At 44.0% G+C, this 17,418-nt stretch overlaps 1 protein-coding gene across 3 annotated transcripts; it reads left to right on the forward strand.

Moving 5' to 3' along the window:
* On the forward strand, nt 1-16,359 carry ABRAXAS2 (abraxas 2, BRISC complex subunit). 3 transcript variants are annotated; one of them, XM_038141155.1, is made up of 9 exons: nt 1-113; nt 1,350-1,440; nt 4,412-4,448; nt 6,071-6,137; nt 6,556-6,746; nt 7,318-7,437; nt 8,116-8,200; nt 9,749-9,863; nt 13,179-16,359. In XM_038141155.1, exons 1-9 carry the CDS (start codon nt 42-44, stop codon nt 13,550-13,552), a joined length of 1,152 nt encoding a protein of 383 aa, XP_037997083.1. In that variant the 5' UTR covers nt 1-41; the 3' UTR covers nt 13,553-16,359. The 3 variants fall into 3 exon arrangements, with proteins under 3 accessions (XP_037997083.1, XP_037997085.1, XP_037997084.1); XM_038141157.1 differs by having other exon boundaries at nt 13,083-15,916; XM_038141156.1 differs by lacking the exon at nt 7,318-7,437 and having other exon boundaries at nt 13,083-16,359.
* Nucleotides 16,360-17,418: the final 1,059 nt, after the last annotated feature.

The following is a 17,418-nucleotide window of genomic DNA, read 5'->3' on the forward strand; positions in this document are numbered from 1 at the left end:
CGCGCGTGCGCCGTGGCGGCGGCGGCGGCGGTGTGTCCGTCATGGCGGCGTCCATCTCCGGCTACACCTTCAGCTCCGTGTGCTACTGCAGCGCCAACAGCAGCGCCGACCACGTACGTGCCCCTCACCGCCGCCCCCGGCCCGCGGGGCTCCCTCACGCTGCACCCCGGCCGGCGGCCGCGCTGCGGAGCTCCCAGGCCGCGCCGCCGCCGGTGGGGCCCGGCCGCGGGTCACAGCGGGCGGGGGCGGCCCCAGACGGACACAGCGGGGCAGGATGTGGGGTGTCTGGGCGGGATGTGGGGCGTCCGGCCGGCTCTCCGCGGGATGTGGGGTATGCGGCTTGTGGGGTGCCCCGGATGCTCCGCGGGGTACCCGGGATATGGGGTGCCCGGTTTGCTCCTTCTCGGGTAGGATGTGGGGTGCCCCGGCTGCTCCCTGCGATGTGGGGTGCCCTGGGTGCTTCTCCCGCAGTGTGGGGACCCCAGGATGCTGTCCCCGGGATGTGGGGTGTCTGGGTGGGGTGTGGGGTGTCGGAGCGGGATGTGGGGTCCGCGGGATGCTGCTCCCGGGATGCGGAGTACCAGGGGTGCTCCCCGTGGGATGTCCGGGCTGTTCCCGGGATGTGGGGTGCCCGGGCGGGATGTGGGGTGCCCGGGGTGCTCCCCACAGGGTGGGGCTCCCGCAGGACACGGGTTGTGGGAGGAAAACGCTCCTGTAAGAGCTCCATGAGCGCTTTTCCAGCAGCTGCGAGCGACCGCGGGCGCAGTGCAGAGCCGGGCTGTTCCAGAATGGCTCGGTTTTGTTGGCACCTGTTTAGCCTAAGCTTGCTCTTTTCCTCTGCACCTTGTGCCAAAACCTCCTGATTCCAGCTCAATCTCCTCCTTCATTTTGAGAGATGGAGAATAAATTAATGTACCTTAAAATTGCCTTACTTTTAAATTGCCTCCTGGGTTTTGCAGTCCCTGGCGTTGGTCAGGGTCCAGCCCGGTCTCCACAGTAAAATTTGAGTAAGTGCCTGCAGGTTTGAGCTCCTCTTCCCTTGGCTCTGCTGGAGCTTTCCCCCCTTGTATCTGGGGCTGAGCCCTCCCTTGTGTGATGTGTTTGCCTTGTGTGGGTTGGGTGTAGAGTGTTCCTTCTGGACAGCCCATCCCTGTAGTGTTGTCAAAAGATGCTGGCAAAGCAGAAAACCAGCTTTGGTGAAACCTCAGGGCAGTTTCTGCTCACTGCAGCTCAGATGTGTCTTTCAAACTTCATCTTTGTTCCAGTTTGAAGCTAAGAAAAGTTACAGTAAATGACTGCATATAGTGGATTTTTTTTCTATTTTTAATATTTTTCTTTTAAAATTGCAGGAAGGATTCCTGCTGGGAGAGGTGAGACAAGAAGAGACTTTCAGCATTAGTGATTCACAGATCAGCAACACTGAATTTCTACAGGTGATAGGTAAGTGATGGAACTTTGAGTGGTTCTGGAACAGGCTCTGCTCAGGTTTCATGTTTTCAGGAGGTTTCATTAAGAATTGTTTCTGGTGTGAGACAATCACAGGCTGTGCCAGACTTCCAGGATCACGTTTGCCACAGTGTCTGTTTGTTTGTGGTTGAGAGGTGATGAAAATAAACAAATCTTTGCAAGTTACAGGGGTTTCATGCACCTCCTTTTATGGAGGAAAGATTATTTATTGAAGATATTTGTCTGTGATGGAAAAATTACCGTGGGGAATTTCCTGCTTGATGCAGTTGCCCAAATACAGCATGTGCTCAAAATAAAATTAATCCATTGCTTGATTTACTGATACTGAAAGGGGCAGATTTTCAGCAGCAGGTTTGGGTGGATGGCTGGGGGTTGGTGACATCACAGACTGTCTGTTGGTGACATCAGTCCTGTCTCAAACTCGTCAGGACTGGACGAGGAATATTAGTCAGACAATTGGTTGATAAGCACAAGTTCTGCACAGCTGATTGTTGTGAAAACTGAGCAAGGATCAAAGATCTTGCTGTCAAGTGTTGGTTGAAGGAGATTTTTTTAGACATAAGTGTTGCATGTTTGGTTTATAGAAAATAGGAAAGCCCTGAAAGAAACTGCCTTTTTGTTTCTGGATATATAATCAGCTGTTAAAATAGATTTAAACTCCTTAAATAGCTGGCTTTGTGGCTGTGATCCCAGGTAACAAAGCAGGGTGTGCATAAAGCTGGGTGAAAGCACAAACAGCTCTGGAGTGACTCTCAGATGTTACTCTGACACAAAACAGGTGATCTGGGAACATGTGCAGGGGCACCATGGTACATCCCAAGAGATTTCCCACCTTGCAGTGGGGATGGTTCTGTGCTCTGGGCCCCAGAAGGTTCAGTAGTTTCCTGTTCTGGTTATTCCTAAGAGAGCATGGGTGGTAAATTGATGAGGAAGTGTCAGTTATGAGCTAAATTCCAGAAGATAAAAGTAATCTTCTACAGGAGATAAAGGTCATAAAGAATATGCATTTGTTGTGTTTGCATATAATCACCATCAGAGTGTTGCTGATGCTCTGTGTGCTCACACAAAACTGGCAGAGCCAGTCATTTTCAGGTTTTTAAATTACACCTTGCTCTTCAGTGGTCACTGATCTTGGTTGTTGTTGGCAGTGATGTCACCACCTGCAGCCTTGGCCTGGTTTCCTAAACCCAGTGTTGGTGGTGTTAAAAATGGCTCCCTTTTGAAATCACCCCTTTGTCACATTATTGGTTACAGCGACTTTGTGAGAATGGAAATCACCCACTCCTGAAGACCTGCTGGATTTTTTTTTTTTGCCATTTTTACTTCAATATTTATTCATGAAAATTAACTCTTGGACTTCCAGTTCAGCTCATGAGATTGACAGTTTTGTGGCACTTTTGTCACAGATGACTTTTCACTTCCTTTGTGTCTCCTTAGTGTTTAAATACACGTGTGTGTACATAGTGTGTGTACTAGATACACATGTATATATAAAAAGTCAGTGTAAACCTTACATTTAAAATGCTGGTTGCTTCACGGGGTCTGAGCAGGAGGCTTTTTGTTTCCTGTTTCTCAAAGCACAAGGTCTGTGTAGCAACATCATCACCCGAGAACCAAGAACGTTGCTGCAGTCAATGGATTTGCTGGAAGGAACTGGTCCAAGCTGCAATAATTGTACTTACAGGCTTTGTTAGCAGATTGTTTCCACAGATGCCTGCACGATGGTGTGAAAATATTAGAGTTGATACAATTTTATATCAAATAAAGGAGTCAGTAACTCTAACAGCAGCATCCTGAGGAGTTGTTGCCAGTGAGAATGCGCAGTTTGTCAGGCAGTGTGCCTGGATTGGATGCTCGGGGCCTTGTTTTGATAGACACCAAATGTGCTGAGATGTGGATGGTGCTGGCTGCTGCTCTTGGGAGCTGTGCTCCGTGCTGCTGCTCTTGGGAGCTGTGCTCCGTGCTGCTGCTCTTGGGATGGCAGCCCCGAGCAGCAGCTGGGGAATCACTGCAGGGAGGCCGAGCCTGAGCAGAGTTCCTGCTGAACCCCAGTGGGGCTCTGCTGCTGGAGCTGGAAATATTTGTGCTGTGTGGTCACAGAATCCCAGAGGGGTTTGGGTTGGGAGGGACCTTCAACCCCATCTTGTTCCGCCCCCTGCCATGGGCAGGGACACCTTCCACTAGACCAAGTTGCTGCAAGCTCCTAAAAAATAAGTCATGCTTGGTGTTGGAAAGGGAATGTAAGATTGGATTTTACTCTTTTCTCACTCTCCTCTGAGATTGCTGACATGTTACAACCTTTGCTGATTAAATAAGCATCTTAGCATCACAACCTTTTATCACAACCTTTTCAACGAAAAAACATTGCCCTGACTTTTTAATATTTCATATAATAGAATTATAAAGTGCAGCTAAATGTTTTGAAATGGCTTTTAACCCCTTTTCTCATCAGAGATTCTGTTTGCCTTGCCTCTTTAAACACTACAATGTGTAATATTTCAGTGATTCCCTTCCCATCCCTTTTTTATTCCTTGCTGCTGTAAGAAACAATGTATATGGATGCAAAGAAGCTGTTGTGGAAAGGTGTAGAAAAAAAGGAAACAGAAATCAGAAATGCCTTTGTGAGGAGTTTGTAACTATCAAATAGTATCAAAAGTGTGTGTTTGAAGCTCAGATAAATCTCTGTGCATCTGAGCAAGTGTATGCCTTGCTTATTGAAATGTTTTCCTATGTAAAAGGTCAGCTTATGAAGTGAAGGCAGTTTTCTGTGTAGGTGCTGTGTCATCAAGTGTTGACAGTAAGGGCAGTGTGTGGTCTGACACAAATGCTTCTTGCTCAGTTGCTCTGATGTGGAAAGTTCATGCAAGATTTGCCGCTGTAATTTCTCTTTGCCTGGAGCACTTGGACATATGTCACTTTTTTGTTTGTTTGTTTGTCGTTGCAGAAATCCATAACCATGAGCCTTGTTCAAAACTCTTTAGGTAAGCTTCTTTTGTTGTCTTGCTGTGGTGGCTGCAGAATATAAAAATAGGGAGCTCCCTGCAATATATTAGCATTTCAAATGTCCCTGGCAGTGTTTGCTCATCTGATGGTTTTACAGAAACACACAGAAGTGGCACCAACCGTGACAATCAAAGTAGGAGTTTACAGTTGAGGTGTAGCTTGGAAGGGGTTTGTTTCTCTATCTCTTTGGATTTCTGTGCAGCTGGTGGAGGCAGGGCAGCAGTCAGGCCAGCTCGTATCACTCTGATGATGAGGATGAATGTCCAAATCAATTGAAATTGTTGTAGTCTAGGCTGCCTCTGCCTGGGCCTGGTGGGTCACAGCTTCCCCTGTGTGCCCTAACCCTGGAAACCTGCTGGGTTAACAAGTTGGTCTGTGCTTAGTGGTACCAACCTGCACCAACTAATGACTGTCAAATCTTCAGCTTTCTAGTTATTTTTGCCTTCTGATCTTCTGAACTCCAAAATGTAAATTAAATATGGGGCTAATATATTCTATTTAACAGCTTCCATCTATTTACATGTAGATTTTCTCTATAGTCTTCACTTGTTACACAGTGATGGCTTCTAAAGCACTGTCTAGAATTCCTTTTGAGAAGGAATTCCCAATTAATCTCCTCTCATCTTGAGAGATTTCCAGCCAATTAAGAAGCCACAGTAGCTTAGACATTATGATTGACACTGGTTGCATTAAAGAGAAAAGCTGCAGTCAGTCACTTGCTGGCTGATAATTACAGAGAGGGTGCTCTTAACCCAGTGATTGAAGTGCTGCAGACTCCACACATGGAGATAGAGCACAGACACAGAAAGAGCTGGATATCCACCAGGATTATAAATAAATATTGCAAACATGAACTGAAAAAATTGTGCATATGTAACACAGTGTCTCAGTTTGTCATGAGTTGTAGTCAGAATTTTCCCAACAATTTACACCTTGAAGCAAATGATATTTCCACCCTTATTTACCAGCCAAGCACTGAGCTCAAGATTTGGTGTTTTTTTACCCCACCCCGCAAAAGTTAAAGTCACAGACCCCAAAACCAGAGCTTTTTCCTGCACTGCTTTAGGTGTCAGCTCCTGAAAGAGACCAAGGAGGAATCTATTTTCAAATGTTTTTCCTTTTATCATGCACTCTGATCTACCTGAGTACCTAAACCTGTCTGCATAGGTAGATTTATAAATTCCTAAATCTGTCCTAAAATAACATGTCAGGATTTGGGTTCAGCTGTGGAAGCAGAACCATTTGGAAAGACCATGATACTTTGAATTATTGCTGACTCTTTTGGCTTCAAGGATCCAGCCATGTGAGTGCAGCGGCAGGAGTGGAGCTCAAGAAATTGATTTAGAGTTGCATTTGGAATGGGCCTGATTTCATTTCTTCTGGGCTGGTAGGCTTCTGATTATCAAAGCAGGGTCTTACAGAATGCTGGTCAAAATAAAATTGCACGGTGCATTTCTGTGGTAAAAGTAAAGCTCTGGAAGTTGCTTTGTATTGCTTAGAATGCCATTTACTTGTAGAACACTCAAAGTAGAAATTATTCACTTTGTATATAATATATGTGTATAAACTGTGTACTTACCTTTCTCCCTTTTTGTTCAAGCTTTTATGACTATGCAGGCAAAGTTAATGAGGAGAGTTTGGACAGGATTCTCAAAGACAGAAGAAAAGTAAGTTTTCTATCTTTTTCTCCTCTTATAGACATTAGAAAGAGTGGGTTTGGAAAACAAATGGAAAAAAAAAAAAGGTAGTTAACTAGAATAAATACTTTCCTTCACAAATCTGATGGTTTGTTTTTGATCCAGGGCTTATCCTGTACAGGAGCTGTTGGATTTGTGGCGCTTAGATTAAACTGGGAGCAATGTCTAATTTCCCTGAAAAAATGCAAAGGATTTAAGTGTAGGCCTCCAAAAGTGTAGGGCTCTATTGACCATCTCAAACTCAGGTCTTGAGGAATTCAGTTTGTTCTGTTGTCCTAAAGCTTTTTGGTAATGGTGATACCAGAATATCAGCCCCTTTATCCTCAGAAGGTAAATCTGTGTCTCTCAGGTAACGCTGTGGGTTTTTCCTGATGTGCTTTGATTGCAGAACGTTATTGGATGGTACAGATTCAGGAGAAACACTCAGCAGCAGATGTCATACAGAGAGCACATCATTCATAAACAGCTGACACACATCCTTGGAGTGCCTGACCTCGTCTTCCTTCTCTTCAGCTTCATTTCCACTGCAAATAACTCCACTCATGCTTTAGAATATGTGCTTTTTAGACCAAACAGAAGGTAAGCAAACTCTGCCAGTGAACCAGTCCTCATTCTTTGTTCTGCTTTTTACTGCTGTTCTTTAAATTATTTAGGAGTTTGTGCAGTTGCACTTAAAGAAAACTTTGTGTTTGTCCAATGATGTCTTGAGGTGCTTATTGCTGATGACGGGATTGGTTTCATTTTTGGTTTTTTTTTGTTGGGTTTTTTTTGTGCAAATAATTTAAAAATTTTTATTAGGGTGAAGAAAAATTCTTTTCAATCTCTAAATCATCAGACCAAAAAAAAAAAACTATTTTAAGAGCCATCAGATATCACTACTGTGTTTCTTCTAGAGGACCTGAATATACCTCTGATGGTTTGCACATTTTAAAGGTTCTTGGAGGTGGAGAGGTAGCTCTGTATTAAGAGTTTTTGATCCTGCAGTTATTTTGAACACAACTTGTAATATTCAGTACTTTAATAACAAACCTAATGCAGAAGCTTTAAATTAGATGAGTTCTGATCATCAGAGGGGTGGGGATAGTATCAAGGCTTTTGTAAAGAATCGTTTTCAAATGAATTAAGAAATCTTTCTGAACCCTCTCTGCAGGTATAATCAAAGGGTGTCGCTTACTATTCCTAATCTAGGCAACACTAGTCAGCAGGAATACAAAGGTTCTTCAGTGCCAAATACTTCTCAGAATTATGCCAAAGTTATTAAAGAACACGGGTAAGGACTTCTCCTTTTTCAGTGAAGTAGTCATCAAGCTCTGCTCTCTGTGCCTCACAGAGAATAGCACAAATGTGCATGTTGAGCAGCAGAAAACCAGGTCTGGAGGAGAGCGGTCAGTTCCCAGTGTGCTTTTTTCCTGGTTAGAATTGGATCTTTTAGAAGAACCAAGGGAACTCAGTGCACTTTTCAGAAAAGCAGAGCTGGTGTGGCCAGTCCATGCTGGGACCCTTCTGGCTGGAAGCTTCTGACTTGATTTGCACCCACCACCCACCTCCCCAAGGAATTCTGTGTGCACTTGAGCTCTGCCTCAGGAGCATTGAATTCTTGATGTTCTTCTTAAGCATTTTCAATTAAATGCCATAAATTCAAAGTAGCTTTTCTGGCTGTTAACAATGAAATTATACAGGCTTAAAGATTTTGGCAGAAATTTAATCTCATTCAAATGAGACTTTATGGTTCCAGAAGGAGTTTTGGTATTGAATATGCTGCTGTCCAAATTTTTGTTTATGACAGTATGGTACATTTTTAACAATATACTATTGCTAAAATAGCATATTTAGCAATAAAATACATTAAAAAAATACAGTGATAGACTGCTTAACAAGAATTCAAAGACAGCATGAGCTAGAAACCTGTAGTGTCTTTTCTCACTAATGATTTCTGCTTTCTTTTTAGTACTGATTTTTTTGACAAAGATGGAGTGATGAAGGACATCAGGGCTATCTATCAGGTTTATAATGCACTTCAGGAAAAAGTACAGGTAACATCCTTTACTCCATATTGGTCTGTATATATGTGGCATCTTTTATTCATCCTTTGATTAAAGCAGGAGTGGAGGAGATGGAGATTTTTTAGAGCTCATAAGCAATTATCATGAACTGTAGGAAAATAAGACTGACTTTAAAATTAAATGTTTCAGCTTCTATTTAATATGAGCATGTGCAGCGGCTTCTGTGAAAGTGGTTGGTACAAATAGCACCAATTTTTTCTCTTTTGCAAGTAAAGGATTTAATACTTGGTGATTTATGGGAGGTGTTAGTCATTTTTAAGGGTTTGCAGTGAAGAGAAGCCCTGCTGAAGGCTGTAGGGATTTGCAGAGGTTTAAAAATGACTCCTGGCTCTGGGTATGAAGCACGAGCAGAGCACCATCTGTTAGTTAAAACTTGTGAACATTTTGTGTGGAGCATGAGTGAATCCTGCTCCAAATGTGCCAAAGCATCTGAAGAAGCCCGGAGTGTCAGCTCTGCTCATTGTGAGCTTGTCAGTTCACAGCTTGTCCTGCGTGAAGAGCGGCGGAGCTGTGCTGCCTGGGGAGCTCACACATCTGCTAATTGTGCTGGAGTCACAGCTCCTTCCCAGGCTTTCCCTGTGCATCTGCCCTGGGGGATTCGTGTCTCTGCTGCAGCTCAGCTCTGCTGGCTGGCTCCTGAGCAGGGAGCAAGGAGCAATCCCTCCAGCCATCCCCTGCTCCTGCCGCGCAGGGGGAGCTGCTCTTTCTCACTGGGAATTCGTACCTTCCACCCCCCTTTGGAAGGCAGACACTTCCAGGCAGCTTCAGGGATAGGAAGATTTCTCTTCAGAGCTGTATCCATTAGCTGATGGCATTGTTGTGTGATGCTGTTCTTGCCAGGAGCACGGCTGTCCTCTGTGCTCCTGCTGTTGTTTCAATTGCTGTCTGGAAAAATGGAAATGGGCTTCTTTAGCCTGGAGAAGAGGAGGCTGAGAGGAGACATTGTTGCTCTCTTCTCCCAAGTAAGGAGGGACAGGAGGAGAGGAAACCACCTCAAGTTGCACCAGAGGAGGTTTAGGATGGAAATTAGGAACAGTTTTCCCTGAGAGGGCTGTCAGGCAGTGGAACAGGCTGTTCAGGACAGTGGTAGAATCAGCATCCCTGGAAATGATCATGGCCAATATTTAGTTTCATAGAATCACAGAATGCTTTGGTGGGAAGGGACCTTAAAACTCATCTCATTCCACCCCTGCCATGGCAGGGACACCTTCCACTGTCCCAGGCTCCTCCAAGCCTCATCCCTCCTGAACACTTCCAGGGGTGTTGGACACTAACCAACTTTGGATCTTACTGCATATCTCCTGACATGATGCATGATTTGGAAATGCTTTTCCTATAATGCAGCAACAGCCAGTAAAGAAAACAATCTCGAGGCTGAGTATTTCTGCTGCAGTTAAATCCTGCCTTTAGTTTTGTGCTTCAATGGTTTATTGTCTGGTACTAGCTTTATTAATGTTGTCCTGAAACTATTTCCTACATTTTTGCCCAGTCTTAGCATATCTTACATTTTTCTCCCAGGCAGTATGTATAGATGTAGAAAAAAGTGAACGTGTTGTTGAATCTTTTCAAGCTGATGTCAACAAGTTAAAAAGGCAAATCACACAAAAGAAGAATGAAAAAGAACAAAAAATAAGTAAGTTGCCTTTTAATTACTTTTTTTTTTGCAGAAGCAGATGCTATGAGGAGATAAAGTTTTGTGGAGTTAAAAGAATTGTTGTATTGCTGATAACTCATGGGAAAAAACATCCCAGTGGGAAGGGCACTATGATGGATTTGTGTTGAATGACACCTGAGCTGTGAAAGTGTGTGTTGAAGGTATTTCTGCTGGAATCATCCAGTGTTAGCAAGCTTAAAATATAGGAGAGACAACACTGTAAAGAAAAAATGAGCAAGTCAGTTCTGGAAGTAGCACAGGAAAAGATAAGTTGTAGGAAAAGAAAAGTGGGGAGAAAAAAAGCTAAATACTGAAGAGATTCTTTCTGAAGTAATGTGCTGTGCTCACAGGAGCTATCCATGGTTTTATAAAGTCTTTATTCCCACTCCCATTTGCTGACTTAGTGGTAAAGATGTTTAGCACTGAAATATCACTTCTCAGCGTTGAAGTAAATCTTTGTAGGTGTTGTTCATCTTCCTTTGCTGCTCCATAATTCCCTGAGTCAGTGAGCCTTGCTGTGTGAGCACATGTAGCTGATTGCCACGCTGTCCCTCCTTCCTAAACACTGAGTGTGGCCTCAGGAGACTTTGGTCAGCAGTAGATAAGTTCTGTGAAGCACTTGGCTCCTTCCAAAGAGGCATTGCTGATCTGATTGAATTTGTGAGTGCAAGGGAAGACTGAGGGTAGAGAGTAAGGGCAGAGAACAGGCAAATGGGAACTAAGATGAAAACCTAAATAATTCATAAGCAAATTACACATTTCAGCAAACGCTGCCTCTTTTTACCCATGTTTTGAAATGATAAGCAAATAATGAAATTTTGTCATTTACCTCTGGGGTTTTTTTTATTGTTTCTGTATCCTGTTACCTAAAGCAGTGTGTGACAAAAAGGGGGTTTAGGTGGGTGAACGTCCTAAACTCTGCAATGGGCCTGCTGCTGCTGTGACTGGTATTTTAATTTTCTCCAGGCAGCAAGGTACTGTTATCACGTGAGCATTTTAGTCAGCACAAGTTCTTCTTTGAACCTCAAAGATAAGGTAACAGAGCCAGGATCAGCCCAGGACCATTTGAAAGGTGGAAGTAAATGAGTCACTGCTGTTTCCTGCTTGGCTGTAGATGAAGTGGGCAGGGAACTGCTACTATGGGGAAGCAGAGGTGGGTATTTAGTGTGACTGGAGCTGATCCCAGCACAGATGGGAAAAGCTGGGGGAGGAGGAGGAAGAGCAGTCAGTGCTCAACTCTGGGTACTACCAGAGAGATGCAAATGCTGGACTGAGAATTCATGCCAGAGCAGAGAATCATGTGAGAGAGCTGAAACAAGAAAACATGCAGCTTGGAGCTCTGCAGTATTTTTAGATGTGAGTAGTTAATTACTGAATCTGGCCTTCTGTTCCCTCACTTGCTCAATGCTGGGAGAATTTCCTTGGTTTTAGTGAGGAAAAGGGAGAGTTTGATTCCAATTCCTGCAGGAGTGTTGTGTGAGAGCTTGGTGTTCCTACAAACCTTGGGTTAACAGGTCATGACTTAAACATTCCATTATAAGAGGCAGTTGAGACTTTGGTCAGATCACTGAAATAGTTCTGTACATGTAGCAGGATGTTCCAGGCTTTGGTGAGAGCTGTGCACTTCCCAGATGCCAGGAAGTCTCCCACTGCAGTTCTCCTGTTGTGGCCCAGAAATGGAGTGCTGTTCTGTAGCCACTTGAGGGACTGTGCTCTTTTCATTCCCAAGAGACAGCTCAGTGCCTTGGTTCAAGGAACTCTCGCCCTCCACGTGGGGTTTCTCCGTTAAACAGAGCTGATCCCATTGTGTCCCTCACCTTACACATTCCAGTGTCAATTCTGGCAGCTTTGTTGGTTAATAACCCCTTTGGAGCCAGTCAGAAACTTCATTCTCTCCCAGTGCTTAACAAGACTTCCTGGTGTCTAGTGTGCAGTACTCAAGTTCACCTTTCTGCAGCAGCCTCTTAGGCAGATTTAAGAATAAAATGCTTTCTTTAGTCTTCCCTACTAATCCCAGTTATTCCAGCCTTTCCTCTTAGGTCATGGTTATTAGATCTCTGACGAGTCCTTGTGTTTTGTAGAGTTTCTCCAGTTTTCCCTACTTTTCAAACTGTGGTGTTCATAGTTACATACATTTTGGTTGTATTTTTAACAACTACAGTGAAATGATACATACCTGTATCTCCACAGCTGAGCACACCTCATGTGTATCGATGTAAAGATTCCATAAATCAAGTTTCTTTTCTGCAGAAGGATGCAAGTGGTCCTCATTTTGCAGCTTTTGCAGTTCATTATTCCTGTGCACGTCTTCCTCAAATTATTTTCCAAATCAGCTCATTTAAGATGCCTTTCACATTCCTGTTCTGATACCCTGCTATACTCCCCGCTATACTTCCATCGTTTAGGTTTTAAATGTGAGTGAAGTTATTAAAATAATAATTTGAGGGAGGAAGACACGGTGATTTCTTTGCAGGTGTTATGAGATGGTCCCCTAGCATAAGGGGCATTGAAAGTACAAAGTGATATTTTTAAGATACAATATCAAATATCAATTATAGATGAAAAGTGAGTTGAGTTTTACTGAGTAAGACACAGAGAGAGAGGAACAGGCAGGTTGAGCCCTAACACAGGTGCTTTTTGATGTGAGAAGGAGCTGAAAAATACAGAGAAAAGCTGAGATGGAAACAGCAACAGGCTGTGAAACATCCTGTAGCTGTGTTTTTTGGGAGCTTAAACTGGAGGAAATGATCTGTACAGGATGACTGTGCACATCAAAGTGTAGCATGTTTGCACTTGGATAGTTTATTTGCTTTCTGACTCATTTTGGGTTTGAAATGGGATCACTGGGATAATTGAGCTGTGCTGATCCTGCTGATCCTGATGAGGTTCAGGCTGCGCCGCTCAATTTAGGGGAGTTTGTCGCGCTCAAAGGGAAGGGTGCAGTGTTCAGCAAGATTTGATGTGACAGTCAGGGGAGGTGCATTGATGACTCTGTAAGCCTAAAATCAGAGGTATGAAAGATGGGTAGAGCAGACTGAGAGGACAGGATCCAGTGCTGGAGGTGGAAAGCAGTGCCAGGACGAGCATTTGATAACAAGCAGAAGGAAAGAAGAGAGGGCAGGCGAGGCGGTCCCAGCTCAGGTATGTGGAGCACGTTGCCAAGAAAGCATTAAGTACCCCCTGTTCTTTGCTTTGTAGGAATGCAGCAGGCAATTTTAAGCAGGCAAATGCCAACAGATAACGTGGAACCCATGTTTGTTCCCCGCATGTCCTACACTGGGTTTGCTGTGGAAGGCTGCACGCTCGAAGATTCCGACGTCTCCGATCCTCCCCCGCCGTACTCGGATTTCAACACGAGCACTCACGACAGCTCTGGCAGCCCCGGGCTCCTGGAGAGCAGCAGCATCTTCATGCCTCGGCCTCAGGCAGTGGGTTCTTCCAGTTATGTTTCCACAAGTGCAGGATTGAAATATTCTGGCAATGGAGCATCCATGCCATCTTCCCAAAGAGCGCTCGCTGACAATGTTGACGAATCAGAAGACAGTGATTATGAGAATTTGCTTGAACCCACAGAGTCCTCTGACAGTGAATACTCACAGACCAGGGAGTCACGACCTTCAGCACATCCTGATGGTGATTCCAGGAACACTCAAACGTCTCAGATTTGATAGGGGGGGAAAACAGAACAAATCCACGTGACACTGTTTTTTCATCATTGTTACCGAGAGATTTTGGGGATTTAACCCGGAGGAAATGAACTACACAGGATTACTGTGCACACGAAATGTAGAAGACTTGCACTAGATGGTTTATTCACCTTGTGATACATTTTGCAAGTTTTATAATGGAATCATTAGGATAATCAAGTTGTACTAATACTGATGAGGTTCATGGATGTACTGGTAAATTTAGGCAAAATGAAATTTATAGAGATCTTGTAGCTTTTGTTGCCATATTTTCTTTAAGACAATAAATTGGGATGTAGTAACTAAGCACAGTTAGTCTACAGATAATGTTCTCAAATCAAAACTTACCTCTTGCACTATCATGCCTTGAATTTTAATTTTTGAAAGGGAATAATAAATATATCAGCCGCCTTCCGAATAGCTTTCTATGGTAAGCCAAATTGGCCTTTGCAAGCAAAGAAATTTTGATAATTCTGAGAAGCCTGATTGGAAAAGATGTGGTCAACCTCTTTCTGTGGGCATGCCCTCATCAGAGGAGGGGTTTGGTTCGACCGTTTTTACAAACAGAATGTGTCTCACTTCAACTGATGGTTGCCTTTTTTTCTGTAAAGGATGTCGGGGGGGGTGGGATGCCTGGTAAATCATCCAGATGAATGTCATAAATAGAATTATTCTGGTTTCGCTGGGTTTACAATGACTTTATGCCACACTAGCCTCATTTATTGTCTCATGTGTTCTTTTAGCATAAATATGAAGTGCACATACAGGAGTAAACGACCGACAGAAGTAGTAAATTCCATCACGATTGGACTTTGGAGTCTGCAAATTGCAAACATCAGAGACTGCTACTTGCATTTTATTTGCATCTGAGTATCGGATTTACGCTTCTAGATGAGTTATTTTATGTGATAAATAGGGGATAGGGTAGGAAAAGATTGTTTGGAGAGTCCCCTGGGTTTATTACCTCTTTTCCTCTGGGTGAAACATGTAAATGATTATTTTAATTTGAATTACAGCTCTTGTCAGAAAACTGCCGTTTGGGATAAATGAAGTGTGGTATATTTAGAGAATTTCATGTTTGGATGCACTTACTTTTATTTAAATACTGCTTGTATGCTAACGTTGCCCAAAATATGTGAAATTGTGCCACTAAGAAATTTGTATTATTGGACTTTATCCCTGATGTGTAAATGAGAAAATACACATTTTAAGATGAGGTTATCTGCAGCATTTATCTCTTTGAGGTATCAATAGCCACTTCTTCAGTTTACACCCAGAACAGCAAAGCAGTTGCTTAAAAAATTTAAATATCTCAAATTTTCCCACTGAAATTTTAGTCTCCTGGATCATATCCATAGGCAAAAGTCTGTTCATTACCTCTCCTTACCTGTACTAAATTAAGGAAAGTAACTTTGGGAAAAAAAATGAGATGTTAAATTGCCATTCTTCTACCGAGTGGTTCCATCTTTAAACATCAAGTGCTCTGGTTTTAACTATTTGACATTGTCCTCATTAGCCTTAACTGGATGGATTTTTGTCTTGGAGTTTTGCAATGCCTGGAACAGAGACCTGGCTGTGGAGTCACCACCTGGGAGCACCTGTGGCTCAGGTGTGGACGTGTGGATGCTGGAGTCAGAACTGACAGGTTGGCAGCCACCCTCTTCATTTCTATTCTGCACAGAAACCTGCAAAATGTACATCTCTGAGAAAGCAGTTAAATGTGACAATAAAATCTTATTTAATCCTACCACAGGTTTTAATGCTTGTCAGGTGCCCCGCTGGTGGAGGAGCTCGCTGGGAAGCAGGAGTGCAGCTCAGACGTGGTTTGTTCAGGCTGGCAGCCTGGGGGACTCAGGGGATGTGGCAGAGGGAGAACTCCATGCCTGACACATGTTTATACAAGATCCTTGAATTCTGGGGTTATTTAACAAAAAATGTTACACGTTCTGCTTGGTTTTCCATGCTCCATGTAGGTGGGACAGGTGTGTCATCGTGTCTCCAGCCAGTGCCTGCCTGCAGGTTCCATTCACCATAAAGCTGACTCATAAGGACAAAGGGTGTGGCTTATTTTTATTTTTTAATTGTAGGTAATATTCTGGTAAAAATACACCTGCTTAGACTTTGGAGTTTTCTTGACAGTCCTGTTAAAAACAACAGTGGTGGGTTGTGATCTGTCAGAAGGCCACAAGGAGCAGCTTTAGTCCTGAATTGTGGAGTTTCACACCTGTGAAACACCAGGGTTCCATTGTGACTCCTGGACAGTCCCTGTTGGTGATTCCCAGGAGCAGGGCCTGCAGCTGTGTCCTCCCTCTAACAGGAAGGCAGCACTGAGGAAAAACTACTGAAAATTGGCTCCTGTGTCCTTCTGTTCCAGATCCTGGAGTTTTCCTGGTACAGCAAATTATTTTCTGGTTGACTGTGAGAAACCTGGAACTGCTGTTTCCCTTATTTCCAAATGTATTCCCCCTCTGAGTGTTGATAGTAAGAAGAACAGGGATGCACCATATGGGAAGCCTCAATGAATTAGAACTATCACATATGCTTACAAAAGGAAGCATCATCAAATATTTCTGAAATTAGCTTGGATTGACACTCTGGGAGTCTCCAAGTCCTGTCTTTGCTTATGGGATGGAACATGTTGGCAGAAGGACTTGTGAGCATTGTTAATTTTGGCATATTCATGACTGTGCAGGTTTGGAGTTCATGTCTCACATCTCTGGGGACATTTCACTGCCTCTGACATGTCCTGAGATAAAATGTGAAGAGAAGCTGTTACTGTTGATGGAGCATCAAGATAAGATAAGCAAACTGATAAAACTCCTGTTAAGTGGGAAGATGCTTCTGAGTACGCTGAATGCAACTAGAATCAGTCTGAAACTTGGCTTTTTTTGGTGCTGCCAGGTTTATTTTAAGGGTTATTTTTGATAACAGCCTTGCTTTGCTTGGTTCTTCCATGCTTCTGCCTCTGAGCAGTCTGCAGATCAGCTAAAAAGGCCTTGGTTTCTGGCTTCCTTTGAGGTCAATCTTCCTCTGGCTTTCTGTTTTCTCTCCAATATCTGTGGTTTCACTCACACATTTCTCTGTCATGTTAGATTTGTGGGGGTATTTGCATCTACCTTTATAGTGCTGCTCCTGTAGCTTATGGATTTGGGAAGAAAACAGAATTTAATTAGAGTTTCATTAGTAAACTGATAAGTACTTGGGCACCTTCAGTGCCTGAAGGGACTCCAAGAGAGCTGGAGAGGGGCTTTGGACAGGGGATGGAGGGACAGGACACAGGGAATGGCTTGAAGCTGAAGGAGGGGAGATTTAAGTGGGATATTGGGAAGGAATTGCTCCCTGTGAGGGTGGGCAGGCCCTGGCACAGGGTGCCCAGAGCAGCTGGGGCTGCCCCTGGATCCCTGGCAGTGCCCAAGGCCAGGCTGGACAGGGCTTGGAGCACCCTGGGACAGTGGGAATTGTCCCTGCCCATGGCAGGGGGTGGCACTGGATGGATTTAAGATTCCTTCCAACCCAAACCGTTCTGGGATTCTATGAGCTGTGGTCAGGCCCATGATAGGAATATCCTGTGGCTCAAATTCCCATTTGTCCCCCTGGGGGCTCCTGCAGAGTCCTCCCCACCACACCTGTCACACCTCATGGAACCAGGAGCAGGAATGTTCCAGCTGTGGACTCCTGGGTTTTCTTGCTCTTCACTCTTGCTATAAATAACCTTCTCTTGTATAGCAGCATCTTGGCTGAAGTTCCTAAAAGAAGAAAAAGAGGAGATTGCTTTGCTGTGCACAAAAATCCCTGGATTCCCCTCTGGGAATGGCCGGCGTTATTCCCACTGGTGGGAGCAGAGAGGC

This window comes from Motacilla alba, chromosome 6 (genome assembly GCF_015832195.1).
Source record: "Motacilla alba alba isolate MOTALB_02 chromosome 6, Motacilla_alba_V1.0_pri, whole genome shotgun sequence".
Lineage (NCBI taxonomy): Eukaryota > Metazoa > Chordata > Aves > Passeriformes > Motacillidae > Motacilla > Motacilla alba.